The 16,904-nt window shown below is 34.3% G+C and overlaps 1 protein-coding gene and 1 pseudogene across 2 annotated transcripts in view; one reads left to right on the top strand and one right to left on the bottom strand.

The window, feature by feature from the left end:
• Positions 1 to 16,904, top strand: part of VPS26A (VPS26 retromer complex component A) — a 28,494-nt gene that overhangs the window by 1,640 nt on the left and 9,950 nt on the right. Inside the window, exons 2-5 of one of the 2 annotated variants that reach the window (XM_016198362.2) lie at positions 3,386 to 3,535; positions 14,504 to 14,579; positions 15,854 to 15,965; positions 16,572 to 16,736. In XM_016198362.2, the coding sequence (XP_016053848.1) occupies positions 3,386 to 3,535; positions 14,504 to 14,579; positions 15,854 to 15,965; positions 16,572 to 16,736 (503 nt within the window). Of the gene's footprint in view, positions 1 to 3,385; positions 3,536 to 14,503; positions 14,580 to 15,808; positions 15,966 to 16,571; positions 16,737 to 16,904 lie in introns of both variants that reach the window. The other variant, XM_016198361.2, reaches the window with a different exon arrangement.
• On the bottom strand, positions 10,010 to 10,260 carry LOC148091518 (small ribosomal subunit protein eS27 pseudogene; annotated as a pseudogene).

Raw genomic sequence — 16,904 nt, 5'->3', positions numbered from 1 at the left:
TCAGCAAAAGTGTGTGTTAATGTATCCTAACCCTCTTTACAATTTTTATTCCCGTCTTCAAGTCTTCACCATCCTGACAAAATTCTGTATTTTGTCTCCTCTTTATTTTTTTAGATTTAAATCCTCACATAGGATATGTTTTTATTGATTTTAGACAAGAAGGGAGGGTGGGAGGGAGAGAGGTAGAGAGTGGGAGGCATCAGGGTGAGAGAGAAACATTTCCTTGACCCAGGTTGAACCCGAAACCTAGGTGTGTGCCCTGACCAGGAATCAAACCTGAATGCTTTTGGTGTACGGGACAGTGCTCCAATCAATTGAGCCACCTATCCAGGGCTGAAATATTTTATTATTTTTTGTTTTAAATGACAGAAGATGCACATCTTGAAATAAAAACTTCAAAAGCAAGACTTTGGGTAGAGAATCTTTTCTTTCAACTCCTTATAGAAGGACAACAAAAGAGACAAATTTTTTTTCTCAGATTTTTTTTTCTGTCTACTTGTTAAATGTAATACATCCACAATTTTCTGGTGGCTTTAGTAAGACTCATTCATTTTTGGTACATCCTAGTGTAAGAAACTGGATTTAACCCAGTGCTATATTCTCACGGAGTCATTAACTAAACCTTGTTAAAGTGTTATAATTTATTTCTCTTACTGTTATTCTGCATATGCAATACTAGGTTTTTAAACTCTCTTATCTCTCCCAATCTTTGTGTTTTCATTGTGTTGAAAATTGTCTACTTATAATTTTTAGTTATGAAGTATTTAATGCATACAGAAAATAATAAAGGATGACAGTGACAATTCTTACATATTTTAAATGCCTAAGAATTTTTTATTTTTATGTAATGTATCAAAATAAGACTTATTGTTTAATTATGTTATTAGTTAATTGTAAAGTTTTGTAATACTCGTAAGTGTATTACACATTTTAAATTAGTGGCAATTTTGATATTTTATTTTTGATTACTTGATCTTTTTTAAAAAATATATCTTTATTGATTTCAGAGAGAGAAAGGGAGAGGGAGAGAGAGCTAGAAATATCAGTGATGAGAGAGTCATCACTGATTGGCTGCCTCCTGCACACCCCCGACTGGGGATGGAGCCCCCAACCCGGGCATAGGCCCTGACCGGGAATCGAACCACGATCTCCTGGATCCTAGGTCGATGCTCAACCTCTGAGCAACACCCGGCCAGGCTTGAGTTGATTTCTTGATATTATAATTCTTATGTTAATACAGGATTAATAAAAAGCAAGCTCAGAATTTAGGAAAACACTCTCTCCTTTGATCATAGTTTCTCACCCTGTGACCTAATAGCTAGCCTTAGGAAGATCATTAGCTTTCTGGCTGTTACCCTGCCACCTGAGAACAGAACTGAGACTTACTGCAAATTCCTTGCTCTAGACTTTGCTACTGCACCAATGCTGACTTTTGCGGGGGAGGGCTAGTTTTACCAGATATTCCAGATTTTAGCTAATTTCTTTTGTGTGTCCATTTGTTTTATTATTAAGACAGTATGTGTCTCATTCAAAATTATTTTAACATTCAACAGGTATTTGAATGCCTTCTACTAAGTGCCACACACTTCCCCTAGCCACCGTGATGAGCAAGGATAAAGTACCTTCCCTTATGGAGTTTACAGTCAGGGAGTCAGGTACTACATAAGCACACAAATGATAATAAATGATGAAGTAAAATTACTTGGTGTTGTGAGACCTAAATTTGGAGAATCCAGTTTTGGTTAGGAAGTTAGGGAAAGCCTCTTTATGGACATGAATCAAACTGAGACTCAAAGGATGCATTAGTTAGGTTAAGGATACTTGACTTAGGACAAGACAGAGATTGGCAAATTTGATGAACTTGGATCATTTGAGGTTGGTGTGGCTGGAGAGATGGATAGAGCCAAATATATATAGGCCATGTTAGGAAATAGTGTGTGTGTGTTTAAAATAACATTTCATTGAAGTAAACATTAGCTGTATAAAAGTGCACAAATACGTGTCCAGCTTGATGAATTTTCACAAAGTGAATATTCCTGTGTATCAAGCACTCAGAACAAGCAGAACATTACTAGCAGCACCCAGAAGTTTTCTTTATGCTTTCTCCAACCAGTTCCTGACTTCTAAAACTATAATGTATGTTAACTTTGACTTTTTAATAAATGGAATCATACAGTGCGTATTCTTTTGTATCTGGCCTCTTTCACTTGACATTATGTGTGGGAGAGTCCTCCTTGTTTGTGGTTGTATCTCATTCCGTTTCCCACTGTATGAATATAGTCTAAAATTTATGTGTCCATTCTCTTGTTGATGTATATGTGGATTGTTAACTATTTGGGGCCATTATGAACAGTGATGTGAGCATTCTTATATTGTCTCCTGGTTCACATGTGTTAAGAGTTTCTGTTTGGGTAGATACTTAGGGGTGTAATTGCTGGGTCATTGGATATGTTTAGCTTTAGCTTTACCAGGTAATGCTACCTATTTTCTAAGTAGGTGTTCCAGTTTATACTATTACCAGCACATTGAAGGATTTAACAGAATGACGAACAGATTTATGTTTTTAAGAGATCATTCTGGTTGTTGTTAGGGCAAAGTAAGAAGGAATGTAGGACAACAGGATAGGAGACTGTTCTCTGTAAATTTTTAAAAAGAGTAGAAAACTAGCTTTCATAAGTGACTAAAATAATCCACAACTATATCTGATATTGGAATTACTAATGGATTCTGTATAAATATGCTTTGGCATCCATAAGCAATTGATCTTTGTCTCTTGAAGTCTGTCATATTCAGGACATACAGAACAAGGCTTATATGTTTTCTTTGGAAAAATTCACAGGAGTTTAATTACTCTCTTCCATTAGAGCCAGTTTTATTTCAAGGGCTTACACAATGTAATACATCCTGTTCAGACCTATATAGCAGTAGATTTTACAGGGAGTAGTACATCATGATAATTCATTTGGATTTGTATGAGTAATTTGGATTTACGAATTCTGTTACAATCAAAGAACCTAATAGAAGCATAACTAAACATAACTTGAAATCCAGATGTTAAGAATTAGTTTTTTAGATTTCTGGTATATGTATTTGATTACTTATAGTGGTTACCTATGGAAATGATTGAAATTATAGCATGTTTAAATTTGTATCATTTTTGTCTTTTTTATTGTAAAAACCATACAACATGAATTTATCCTCTTAAATTATTTACTATACAGTATTAACTATATTTACATTGTTGTATTATAAATTTAAATTTTTATTTCCTGTGAATTTACAGATTTGCAGTCTCTTAACTGTAGATCATAGGTAATTAAATTTGAATTATAAAACATAGTGACTGGCAAACATGATCATCATGAGCATTTTTCTTTTATTTCAGAGTTTTCTTGGCGGCTTTTTTGGTCCCATTTGTGAGATCGATGTTGTCCTTAATGATGGGGAGACCAGGAAAATGGCGGAAATGAAAACTGAAGATGGCAAAGTAGAAAAACACTATCTTTTCTATGATGGGGAATCTGTTTCAGGAAAGGTAAATCATGTGTTTGTAGGTGCTAGAGTTAGTCATCAAAGTGGTATGTGCTGTTTCTAAATTTGAATTGTTTTATTAGAGATGGAATTCTTTTTTCAGAGGGTCAGATAAAATCCTTGATTCATCGGAACATTTATAGGAAAGATTCTTAAACTGGAAGGGCTACAGGGGCAGAATCTAAATGAAATTGTGTGCAAAATTTTGTGTGTTTGTGACTATATGCTTCCGACAGTTTCTCCAATGGGGCTGTAATCCATGCAGAGTTTGTTTTTCTTGTAACATTAAGTTGTAGAGATTAGGGAGAATTCTCTAGTATACCTTTTTTTTTTTTTTAAATATATCTTTATTGATTTCAGAGAGAGGAAAGGAGAGGGAGAGAGAGAGAGAGAAACATCAATGATGAGAGGGTCGTTGATCGGCTGCCTCCTGCACACCCCCAACTGGGGATCGAGCCCGCAACCCGGGCATGTGCCCTGACTGGGAATCGAACCTCGACCGCCTGGATCCTAGGTCGATGCTCAGCCGCTGAGCCACGCCCGGCCGGGCACTAGTATACCTTTCTAAAGTTTCTCATTCTTTGTAGCTTATCTCTCTGTACTACTACCATTGTATCTCTCATTTCTTGGTACCCTGTAGAGGGCTCGAGTACGTTTGGAATGTGTCTCTGCATGGTCAGATACATTTAGGAAACCTTCTATAAGGCTTCACTTTCTCTCCTTTTCCTTATCAAGTGATATATAAGATTCTTATACCTTAGGGAATATGTCTGTGCTACTGAGGAATGGTAATACCATAGACAAAGTCAAGCCATAGAACATTTGAAATAGTTTTTTAAATATAAAAGAGTTTTTCTTCCCTGCTTGTTAAAGTAATATAGACACATGTTAGCTTGGAAAAAACCCCATATTATCTATAATCCCATCGTATGAAAAGAATTGACTGTTAAAATTTGGGTGTGTTTCTTAGTCTCTTTGCATTAATTAATGTTTATGTACATATAGTATATTAAGTATACTTTCCCCCTACTATTGGATATGTAAGTAGTTTTTATTTTTCAGACGGCTTGTAATGTGTCACCACATCTTTGGTAATACAGGCATCTATATACATAAATTTTTCTCCAAATTTTTGTAAGATTCTTTTTTAATAGGTTTTTATTGATTTTAAAGAGACAGAAAGGAGAAGAAAGAGAGAAGGGGGGAAAGAGAGAGAGAAACATCGATGTGAGGGAGAAACATTGATTGATTGTCTCTTGTATGCACCCCAACTGGGGACCCAAACCACAACTTGGGTGTGTGCCCTGACCGGCAATCCAACTGAGCCACACTGGCCAGGGCAAGATTATTTCTTTAGAATGAATTCCTGGAAGTAAGTTCTTAGACCATAAGATATGAATATTTGAAGGGTGTTGATACATATTAATCTGGAAAATTTTCATCAAATCTCGTGTCTACTTATAATGTCTTTTTTTACCCAAAGTAGTGTTGAATATGATCAGTTTTTATTCTTTGCTATTTTGGTAGGCAAAATGATACTGTTCTTATAATTAGCATTTCTTTCATTACTAGATAGGTTGAACTTAGGTTTATTAGCCATTTTACTGCATTGTCTATTCTGGTCCTTTGTTAGATTACTTTTATTGCTGTTTTAGCGTTATATCTGAAATAAATGTTTTGGTTTTCAACTTTACTTTTCTAGTATTCTTCCTTTAAAAATTTGGAGAGGAAGAGAAGAGGCCTAAAAAAGAGCAGAGAAAATTATCAAAAGGATGGGACATGTCAAATGAAAGAAGAGTAGAGGAAATAGTTTTTGGCCTATAGAAAAGAAAACAATATGGTGGAGTTGGAGGGGTAGAGATACCAATCTAGTCTTTCTAAGGAGAGACTGAACCTGCTGATAACTCAGATGTCTTAATTTATAGATATGACAAATATCTCTCCTGCTAGGTTAAAAGCTTTTTAAGATCAGGGAATCCGTGTGTGCTTCTGTGTTCTCCCTAAAGTACATTATAGTTTACTTGTATAATAGGTTCTCACTAAATATTTATTTAATTTATTTAATGTTTTTAAGTCTAGTAGGGAACATTTCCTGTTTGGTTTCAAGTAATCTTATGGTATCTGGGCCAATTAGGCTAATGTTTATGGGGTAAATAAAGAAAGAAGGGAATATTTAAGGAAGTAAAGCTACCTCAGTGTAGTTTTTAAAAGTAGCTGGCATTCAGATTACATTTTTGGAATTGCTAGGGATTGTATGTAGGCCTAATCATTAACTATAGAGTACATTTTAAAAAATGATAAACTTCTTACAGGTAAGTATTTTGCTTAAAGGACATTATATCTGAAATCTGATTATTTACCTGAATTTTGTTTTTCATTTTTAACCTTTTTATTGTGAAATAAAACATAGGAAACCAACCACACAAAACAAAAATAAATTATAAGGCATATTTTCTTATAATCACCAAGTCAAGAACAACTTTGCCAGCTACCCCATATGTTCCATCCCAGACATAGCCTCTTCGCATCAAAAGTAACGCTATACTGACTTTTAAAGTAATAAACTGTGTTTCTTAATTGTTTAGTCTTGTTCATTTAAAAAAAATTGAAGAGGGCATTTAAATCTCTTTTAATCTCAGGTTCCTTCTTCATGCCTTTCTTTCCTTACAGTTGATTAGTTGAAGACCCTGGGCTGTTTGAACTGTAGAGTTCTCTCTGACTGCGCATGCATGACACAGTTATTGCCTGTCAATTGGCAGCTGGATCTAGAGGCTTGATCAGATTCAAGTTTGATTCTTTTGGCAAGAATACAGGGGAAGGTGTGTTTTTTCATCAGGGAGTACATGACGTCTGGTTTTCTCTTTCTTTTTTGCAACTCTTGTAACTGTGGTTAATATTTATTCCTGGCATGCTAAATATGATTTATGAGCACTTTGAAAAGAAAGTTTAACAGAAAAAGAAAACTAGCACTGGTTATCTGTGACCCAGTATAGGTCACTAAGAACATGTCTTATCATACCAGTCTAGGCTTTCAGAAGTTTCTGAGTATAATAAAAAGATCATTGGGATAGAGTTGGGAGAGCTAGCCTTGACTTTACCACTGTCTTAGTAGATAACTCTGGGAAGTCATTTAACTTTCTGGATCTCACTTGTAAATTGAGAAAGTTGGACCGAATCATTGGTTTCCAAGCTTGACTTTGCATTGTAGGAGTCGCTGGATAAAAATCCTTCATATATTAGATATAATCTTGGAGACCTGGGAGGTCTGACATCCCATCCAAAGCAAGAATAAATTCCTTTTATAATATAGAAAGACTTAATTTTTTTAAGAGCAGTTTTAGGTTTATTTCAAAACTGAGAGGGAGATAGAGATTTCCCATTTACCCCTTACCTGTACACAGGCCTCTCCACACATCACTCCCCAGAATGGTATATTCTTTACCAAGGATGCACTGCCACTGCCACATCATAATCATTCACTCTTGGTGTTGTATATGTGGGTTTGGACAAATGTAAAACATATATCAATCATTATAATATCACAGGGCACTTTCATTACCCTAAAAATCCTCTTCATTCTGCCTATAGGTCTCTCCCCGCCCACAAAAACCACTGATATTTTTTGTCCTCATAGTTTTGCCTTTTCCAGAATGTCATATAGTTGGAATCATACAGTATGTACCCTTTTCAGATTGTCTTCTTTCATTTAAAAATATGCACTTAAGTTTCCTCTGTGTCTTTTCATGGCTTGATAGCTCATATCTTTTTAGTGCTGAATAATATTTCATTGTCTGGATGTACCACAGTTTATCCATTCACCTACTGAAAGACATCTTGGTTGCTTCCAAGATTTGGCAATTATGAATAAAGCTGGTGTAAACATCTGTGTGCAGGTTTTTATATGGAGATAAGCTTTCAACTTGTTTGGATAAATACTTCGTACAAGTGCACTTGCTGCATCATATGTTATGCCTGTTTTTAGATCTGTAAAATACTGCCAGACTTTCTTCCAAAGTAGTGTTGCTATTTTGCATTTCCACCAGTAATGAATGAGAACTCCTGTTGCTCCATGTTCTTGCTAGCATTTGGTGTCAGTGTCTTAGAGTTTGTCTAATAGGTATATAGTGGCATCTTATTGTTTTAATTTGCAATTCCCTAATAATATGATGCTGAGCATCTTTTTATATATTTGCCAAATGTGTATCTTTGGTGAGGTGCCTGTTCGAATCTTTTGCCTAATTTTTAATTGGGTGGTTTTCTTCTTGTTGAGTTTTAAGAGTTCTTTGTATATTTTGGATAACAGTCCTTTATCAGATGTCTTTTGCAAATATCTTTTCCCCATCTATGGCTTGTCTTCTCATCTTCTCATTTTCTTTATTGTTACATGGTGTTAATTTTTTTTTCTTGTTAATCCTCACTGGAGGATATTGAATCCTTCCTCTTTATATGTATTGTAAATATTTTCTCCCACTTTTTGGCTTAACTTTTCACTATCTTAATGATATCTTTTGATGAACAGTGTTCTTAATTTTAACACACTATAAATGTTATGTTTCCTTTTTGTTAGGGCTTTTAGTATTTTATTTATGGAATCTTTAGTATCCTATTTAAGGAATCTTTGCCTATGTTATAGGCATGAAGATAGTTTCCTGTTTTATTTCTCCTATAAGTTTTTTTAGTTTACATTTAGATCCTCAGTTTGCTTGGAATTGATTTTGTTTGTGTGACATAGGAATCAAGGCTAGTTTTTGTGTGTTTTTTTACATATGGGTTTCTAATTAACCCTGGACATTTATTGAAAAAAGCCATTCTTTCCCCCACTGCACTGCAATATCACCTTTGTCATAAATCAGAGGTTGTGTGGGTATATTACAACCTCTTTCTGTTCTGTTCCATTGATCTATCTGTGACATATATTTTCTTTTCTTTTTAAAAAAATAACCTTATTGAGTTAAAATTCACATACACAAAATCCACCCTATTAAAGTATACAAATTCAGTGTTTTTTTTACTATATTTGCAGAATTGTGCAACCATCGCCACTATCTAATTCCCATAATATTTTCACCACTCCAAAGAAATACCATATCCTTAGCAACCACTTCCTTGGTGCCATAGACTGAATATTTGTGCCCTCTTAAGATTCATGTGTTGAAACCTATTTGTAAGTGGGTACTTTGGGAAGTAATTAGGTCATGATGGCAGAGCCCTCATGAATAGGATTAGTGCCCTTAGACTCCTGAGAAATCTTTGCACCTTTTGCCATGTGAGGATGCAGTGAAAACACAGCTGTCTATGAACCAGAAGGCAAGCTCTCACCAGACACCAAATCTGCTGGTGGTGTGATGTTGAACTTTCCAGTCTTCAGAACTGTGTGCAATAAATTTCTGTTGTTTATAAGCCACCCAGTCTATGGTATGTTGTTATGGCAGCCCAAATGGACTAAGACACCTATCAGCCACTAATCTACAAATCTGCCTTCTTTCATGCAAATGAAATCATAAAATATGTGTGTGTCTGGCTCCTTTTACTTAGTATGATGTTTTTAAGATTCATACTTTCTTAAAAATTTTGGTAAAAACTATTTTTTTGCCATATTTGATAGTTTTAAGTATGCAATTCAGTGGCATTAGTTACATTCACAGTTTCGTGAAACCGTCACCACGGTTTCCAACATTTGTTTATCAACCCAAACAGAATCTTTGTACCCATTAAGCAATAACTATCTATTTCCCTTTTCCCCCAGTTCCTGTAGACCTCTAGTCTACATTGTTTTTTTATAAATTTCCCTGTCCTAGACATTTTATATAAGTGGTCATGCAAGATTTGTCCTTTCGTGCCTCTCATTTAGCGTAATGTTTTTAAGGTTCATTCACGTAGCATGTTATCAACACCAGTCTTTTTTATGGCTGAATAATATTCTAATATATAGCCATGTGGTAGATGGATTTACCACATTTCTTTTTTCATTCATCAGTTGAGGACATTTGGGCTTTTACTTTTTGGCTCTTATGAATAGTGCTGTACTTTTGTGAATATGTTTTGTGTGAATATATGTTTTCACTTCTGTTGAATGTATACCTAGGAGTGGAATTGCTAGGTCATATGTTAACTCTGTTTAATTTTTACAGAAACTGACAAACTTTAAATTCTCTCTAGCAGTGTATGAGGGTTCTAGTTTCTTCACATTCTTGGCAGTACTTAATGATTATCTGTATTTTTTAATATGGCCATCTTGGTGGGTATACAGTGGTATCTCTTTATGGTTTTGATTTGCATTTTCTTAATAACTAATTATATTGAGCAGCTTTTTGTGTGCTTATTGCCATTTGTATATCTTCTTTGGAGAAGAGTCTATTCCTATTCTTTGACCTTTTTTAAAAAATGAGTTATTTGTCTTTTTATTGTTGTCGTTTTTTTTGGTATCCAAAATGTGTTTATTGGGATGGTTCCCCACTCATCTTGATTCAAGGCACTTTTAGTGCTGCTTCTTTCCGAAGGAGCATCCTTTTGTAAGCCTTGCGTTTCAACTCTTATAGACTGACAGAGGACAGTGGAGCAGCCAACACACAAAACTGTTTGTGCATGGCTAAAGACTGGTGACTTTATAGCATCTTGGGCATTTCACACCCATGATGTAGGATTAGGGCCTCTGCACTAGGCACTTCTTCTTGTCTTCCTGTTCTGCTCTTCTGGAGAGGGATAAAGGAGATCCTTAGTGAGAGACATGGTGTTGTGGAGACGCCTTCACTGCTGGAAAGGTATCTTTTTATTGTTGAGTTGTAAAAGTCCTTAACCTAATCTGGATGCAAGATCTTTATCATTTATGTTTTAGGAATATTTTCTCTTATTCGGTGAGTTGTCTTTTTACTTTCTTGACAGTGTCTTTTGAAGCACTACAGTTTTAAATTTTAATGAAATCCAGTTAATTTTTTTATTTTGCTGCTTGGGCTTTTGGTGTCATGTAAGAAAGCATTGCCTATCCAAGGTAATGAATATTTACACCTATCTTTTCTTCTAATACTTCTGTAATTGTAGCTTGTACATTTAGGTCTTTGATCCATTTTGAGTTAATATTTGTATATGGTGTGAGGTAGGGATCCAACTTCATTCTTTTGTGTGTTGATACTTAGTTGTCCCAGCACTATTTGCTGAAAAGAATATTCTTCCCACATTGAATTGTCTTGGGGCTGTTGTATCACATACTTTTTAGAGTTAAAATTAATTGCTTTCTGTCAAAAATGTTTTGGAGAGTTTTTAAGGCATTTCTTAAGACAACTGGAAATATTTATATTATCACAAGATAAATAGGGAAATTCTTAAAAGCTACTCACTCAGGTTCTTTTTATCCTTAGTTAGAATATTAACTGTTTTGGCTCATGTGACAAATCTTCCTTAAGTCTGTAACAGTTGGACTGTATTACTGTACCTTCTGACTAATTTGAGAGAGTTTTGCTGTGTATTTAATTACTGAGGTACTTTTTTTTTTAATTGAAAAATTTGACTAGTGATTTATCCGGTGATTTTGGGTTGGGGGCATCATAAGTTATAATTTCTTAACCAGAACAGTCTTTTAGATTTTTTATTTTTATTTTTATCATTGGGCTCCCTATAGCTTCTATCTTTTGGGTCCGGCCATGCCCTTTGAAGCAAGAGAATAAGTTTTTTTTTCCTCTTTGACAAAGTGTTCCTTGAATTTATGTCAATATGGGATGTCTCCTATTGTATCCTAGAATCCCAGGATTCAGGGAGGTGGTAAAGTGGCAATGGTGATGAGTAAATTATCTTGAAGTGGTGATACCAGGGCCAGCCACCCATATAGTAAATTCTGCATCTATTCCTTATTGTAAAAATGAACCAAGCCTGAGATTATAGAAGTTTATAGTTTAGAACTTTAAGCAAGGAATATTATTGTAGTATCTCATGCCATCATGATATGGACCACATTATTCTAGCAGCACCTGGAAACTAATCTTGGATAACACAATCTCCAAGAACAATAACCTACAGATATCTTGGTGTCCACTGTAAATGACCCTAAAAATGGCGTGTAGTACACTGATATATATTTGTTTTAAATACAGTATAGATGAATTTCCCTCCTTAAATAGATCCTGAAGACATTTGTAGAATATTATATGCTGAAGAATGAGCTCTGAGATTGGCTTGTTAGAGTAGTGAATGTGTTTTATATATTGTTTCCCTACATTCTCTTTTCATGGCCTTTTAAACATATATACATAGTCTCAAGTTTTTCTACTGTGATTATATATTAATAGCAAAAGAAAAAATAGTAACTTTAAATTGGAGAAACCTGGAGGGCCACCTTGACCAAATGATCAAACTTAATATCACCAATATTAGAACCGACTGGCATCATGTGTTTCCTAATAAGATACATTGAGAAGTACACAACTTCACTTCTGTGGTGTTTTTGTCAAAAATGCATAAGCTGAGTCTGACTGTGATAAAACATCAAACAAGCCTAAATTGAGGGACATTCTGCAAAGTAATTGACCTGTATTCTTAAAAACGATGAAGGTTAAGAAAGGCAATGACAGGAATGTTGCAGATTAAAGGAAACTAAAGAGACATAACTATATGTAATGTGTGATCCTGGATTGAGCCTGGACAGAAGGCATAAAGGATATAAAGTACATTATTGGGACAATTGATGGAATTTGAATATAGACTATGAGACTATGGAATGTTAACTTTCCTGATTTTGGTAATAGCACTTACATAAAGAGAAAGTCCATTTTCTTAGCAGGTATACATGAAGTATTTCGCTGTAGAGGGGCATGATGTCTCCAATTTATTCTTGGTTGTGGAAAAAAGTGTGTATGTGTGCATGCATATGTGTATATATAGAGATGATAAAGCATGTGGGACCAAATATAAACACATCTGATGGGTCTGAGCAACGGTTATGTGGGATTTCCTTGTGCTGTTCTTGCAACTTTTCTGTCAGTTTGAAATGATAATAAAAGTTACAAAAGTATCACTGAGTTGGTGTTAAAATTCTTTAACCCAGTTCACCGTCATAATTTCATTTATTTTTCTATGCTCCCTTGCAGAATAGCTTTTAAACCAGTGTAGTTAATTATGCCTTCCTATTCTGGGATTCTTCAGATTCCAGAATAGGCTGAATTAGGCTTAAAAGCAACTATATTTTAACATAAGTGGGAACCAAGGAAAATTTCAGAGTTTAGACAGTTTGGTGGAAAAATGGAACAACTTTGCATTTCTATTTTAATAGTGTGGTTTTAGAGTGTTTTTTGAAGAACTAAATTTTAAAAGTACCAGATATAGCCATGTTCAAACAAAGACATTGTTATAAACTGTTGCCAAATAGATATTGTTTAAAGTATACTGTTTTCTGTGTACTTTATTAGTATACAAATTAGAGAATAGCTCTAATTACTGCTTGGCATATGAAACAACTAGAAGTTATGCTTGTTTTATTTGTGCTTCAAATCTAAAATTTAACTTGTTAGTAGTGTATGTGAAGCATCTTTAAGTACTACCTGTTTTTCTTAAAATATTTTTCTGACTTTGAAAGTATTATTTGCCTATTAAAAAAACAGCGGAAAAAACCCCCTCACGAACTACCAAGAAGAAAACAAAATTACTTATAATCATACATTCCAGAAGTAACTGCTGTTAAGAGAATTTCTTTTCTGTAGTTTTAAAAAATATAATTGGCATTATAATTATATACAGTTTGACCATGCTTCCTTCATGTAACATATCATGTACATTTTCCCACATCATTAAAAAATCTTTGGCCATATTATTTTTAAACTTTAATAATATTCCATTTTACAGTATACCACAATTTAATTATTTACTTCTTTTCTGAGATATTAATTTGGAAGGCAAGTAACTAACTCATACTGTTTACAAATATGGAAGATACAGAAGAGTGATTATTTTAATTTATAAATTTTATAACAAGTAATTGGACCTCTTTTTTTAATTGTTCCTTGATTTCCATTCTCTCTTAAGAAGCATTGTTGGGAAGAAAAGCTTTTAAGAGTCACATTACCAATATTTTTTATAGTAAAGAATGTTTTTTTGGTGTTAGCTAATCCATAAACATTTGGAATTTTAAATAATACGTACTTTACAGATGTTTTGTCAAATTAAAAACTTTAACATTAAGGTTTTCATTTGGCAGATATGAATTCAGGGATTTTGAGATTATATATTTTACTTCATAAGTATGTAAGAGAAATCATTCAAAATTTAAATCTTTAGACATTATGTTTTTAGAATGAGTAGCAGACTCAGGACAATAAGCATTGCTTTTAAGGTTAGGAATTATATAATAAGATAATCTTGATTACAAAAAGCTGAAAGTGATCTTTTAGGTCAATTCTTGGAATTAGTGATTACCTTACATTAAAATGCTATTGTAGGATTATTTAACTATTTGACCAGAAAACATATTTGAATAATTGAAAGTTTTCTTCCTTTTTAAAAAAAAAAGTTTTTATTGATTTCAGAGAGAGGGAGAGAGAGGGAGAAATATCAATGATGAGAGAGCATCATTGATTGGCTGCCTCCTGCATGTCCCCTACTGGGAATGGAGCCCACAACCCCCGGCATGTGCCCTGACCAAGAATTGAACTGTGACCTCCAGATTCATTGGTTAACCCTCAACCACTGAGTTACACTGGCCAGGCCCCTGTTTTTGATTGAGTATTTATAGTTTTCCAGATAGAAGAAGGATTCCTTTCTAACAAAGCAGTAGCTCTAAGTGTATGTATAAGTAATAGGTTCATTAGGCATTGTATATGAGTAGGTTTATGTTCTCCGGTGCTATAAAGGTCATCATGATCTAGGTATATGGCGGTGTTTCAAACTTCAGAAATAAATACCTGAAATACACATTGCATTCATCTGGAAGAAATCAACTGGTAGGCCCACTCAAAGGATTAACATCTCTTACAATTTCATGTTTTGGCAGGTAAACCTAGCCTTTAAGCAACCTGGAAAGAGGCTAGAACACCAAGGAATTAGAATTGAATTTGTAGGTCAAATTGGTGAGTTGTAAAATAGTACTTTTTTTTCTTTAATGACTGAGTTTGAAGAGGGTTGGATTTAGCACTTAAATAATTGAATTAGAGTGTAGCTTTGTGAAAGGAATTGATTTTGCATAATAGAAGATTTAATTTATAAACATTAAATCATGTTTCTTTTCATTGTATTAAATGATATTTGACTCATCCTGCCTTTATTGTTAACATTAATTACTAAAAATGAAAGGAGTTATATAAGCTACCAGCCTTGAAAAATAATTCGGGTAAATTAGTTGATTCACTGCAACTTCCATCTGCCTACATTTTTTCACCAGCTTTACTCACAATTATATGTCACCTTCATCCATCACTTTCTAATTACCCATCCCCTTTGTCTTCTTAGCCTAGTGTGTGCCAGTAGCCACTCACCTGTCAACAGAAAATTCCATATGAAAAGGAAAGATGTAATTTCTTCTTGACTTAGGTCAACTGTGTACATTTCCATACATGTATTTCAGAGACGTTCTTGATTTAGCAGAAATTTAACTGTATAAATATTGTGGTTCTACTGATCCAGAAAAGAGAAAATAGGTCTTTATAATACTGTATGCATAGCTAGGTTTTCTTTTTTTTTCCTCCCCCCCGCATTACTTTTCAGAGAGAGTGGAAGGGGGAGGGAGAGAGAGAGAGAGAAACATCAATGTGAGAGAGACTCATCAATTGGTTGCCTCCTACACGCACCCCGACCGGGTATCGAGCCTGCAACCGAGGTACGTGCCCTTTGGCGGGAATCAAGCCCAGGACCCTTCATTCCACATGCTAACACTCTAACCACTGAGCAGCACTGGCTAGGGCTACATAGCTGGGTTTTAAATCTAGCTTTCTGAGTTTTATTGTACATTTTTAAAAGTGTCAAAATTGGAATGAGTGGGTGTTTATTCGCTTATCGATTCTAGAGGAGATTATACTTGAGGGGAAAATTATAGTAATTAACTGATAGACATTTTAGTTTTTTGTATATTATAGTTTTATCAATTTGCCTAACTAAAGCAAAAGAATAAAACACTTTTTGCCTTGAAGGGAGGAAGTTTACAAAATTGCTGGAAATGTATCTTAAAACAGCGTCATATTGGGCAAACCCTAACTACATTAAAGGAATGAATTTATTTTTATTTGCTTTGGAGGTAGAAGTTTGGGCTTTAATGAAATGACATTAAATATAATTGGTCTTTTTGCTTTTTAAAATTTCTTAGAACTTTTCAATGACAAGAGTAATACTCACGAATTTGTAAATCTAGTGAAAGAACTAGCCTTACCTGGAGAACTGACCCAGAGCAGAAGTTACGATTTTGAATTTATGCAAGTTGAAAAGCCATATGAATCTTACATCGGTGCCAATGTCCGCTTGAGGTATGAATTAGGTGTATTAGCAGCTAGACAGAGTAAAAACTAGAGAATAATGGTTACTACTGAATGTCTTACTATTACTTCTAATTACAATTCTAGACTGGAAGGCTTAAGGTTTTAAAAATTTTGTCAAATATTTTGTATTGTCTGGCTAATGCTGACCTGAGGTAGTAAGAGCCTTCTGTCATTACAGATTTAGAGAACCCCATTATGAGAAGTTTTAGTCATATACTTCCTTTGTATGAATTGTCCCTTAAGTACTTTGTTGTGTAAATGAAATTACTCTAAATCCATTAGTTTCCCACCAGATCTCATTTACTATATGGTTAAGGAGTGATCTAGAGAGATTTCCTCAAATAGGATTGGTGATAGCACACCAAATTCATCTAAAAAGTATGTACCCTAGTATTAAAATTGAACTGTTGTTTATTTTTTCATGGGGGGGGGGGTGGCATTTATTTAAAAATTAGAACTCCTTCATGAAATAAATGAAGTTGATCCCAAAAGAATTCCGCAAGGAGGAAGCTGAGTAAACAGTTAATGTTGTTTTTTTAAAACGCTGAAATTTATCATAGGAGACTTAACTTGACTTTTCCATTAACTTTGTAGGTATTTTCTTAAAGTTACAATAGTAAGAAGACTGACAGACTTGGTAAAAGAGTATGATCTTATTGTTCACCAGCTTGCTACCTACCCTGATGTTAACAACTCTATTAAGATGGAAGTGGGCATTGAAGATTGTTTACACATAGAATTTGAATATAATAAATCAAAGTAAGTACCTTTCAAAAACAGATAACTTAAATGTTCAGGGAAAATTAAGAAATAAGCTTTTTAGGTTTTTGTAAATTGGTCAAAATGAGGGTAGAATTGACATTAACCTGATGTTAATAGACCAACAGAATCTCTGAGGTGAAAGAAACTTTAGGAGTTTGTTCTGGC

Source organism: Miniopterus natalensis, chromosome 14 (assembly GCF_054644295.1).
Source record: "Miniopterus natalensis isolate mMinNat1 chromosome 14, mMinNat1.hap1, whole genome shotgun sequence".
Taxonomy (NCBI): domain Eukaryota; kingdom Metazoa; phylum Chordata; class Mammalia; order Chiroptera; family Miniopteridae; genus Miniopterus; species Miniopterus natalensis.
The sequence above is the reverse complement of the archived record's forward strand: the minus strand, read 5'-3'. Positions and strand labels throughout refer to the sequence as shown.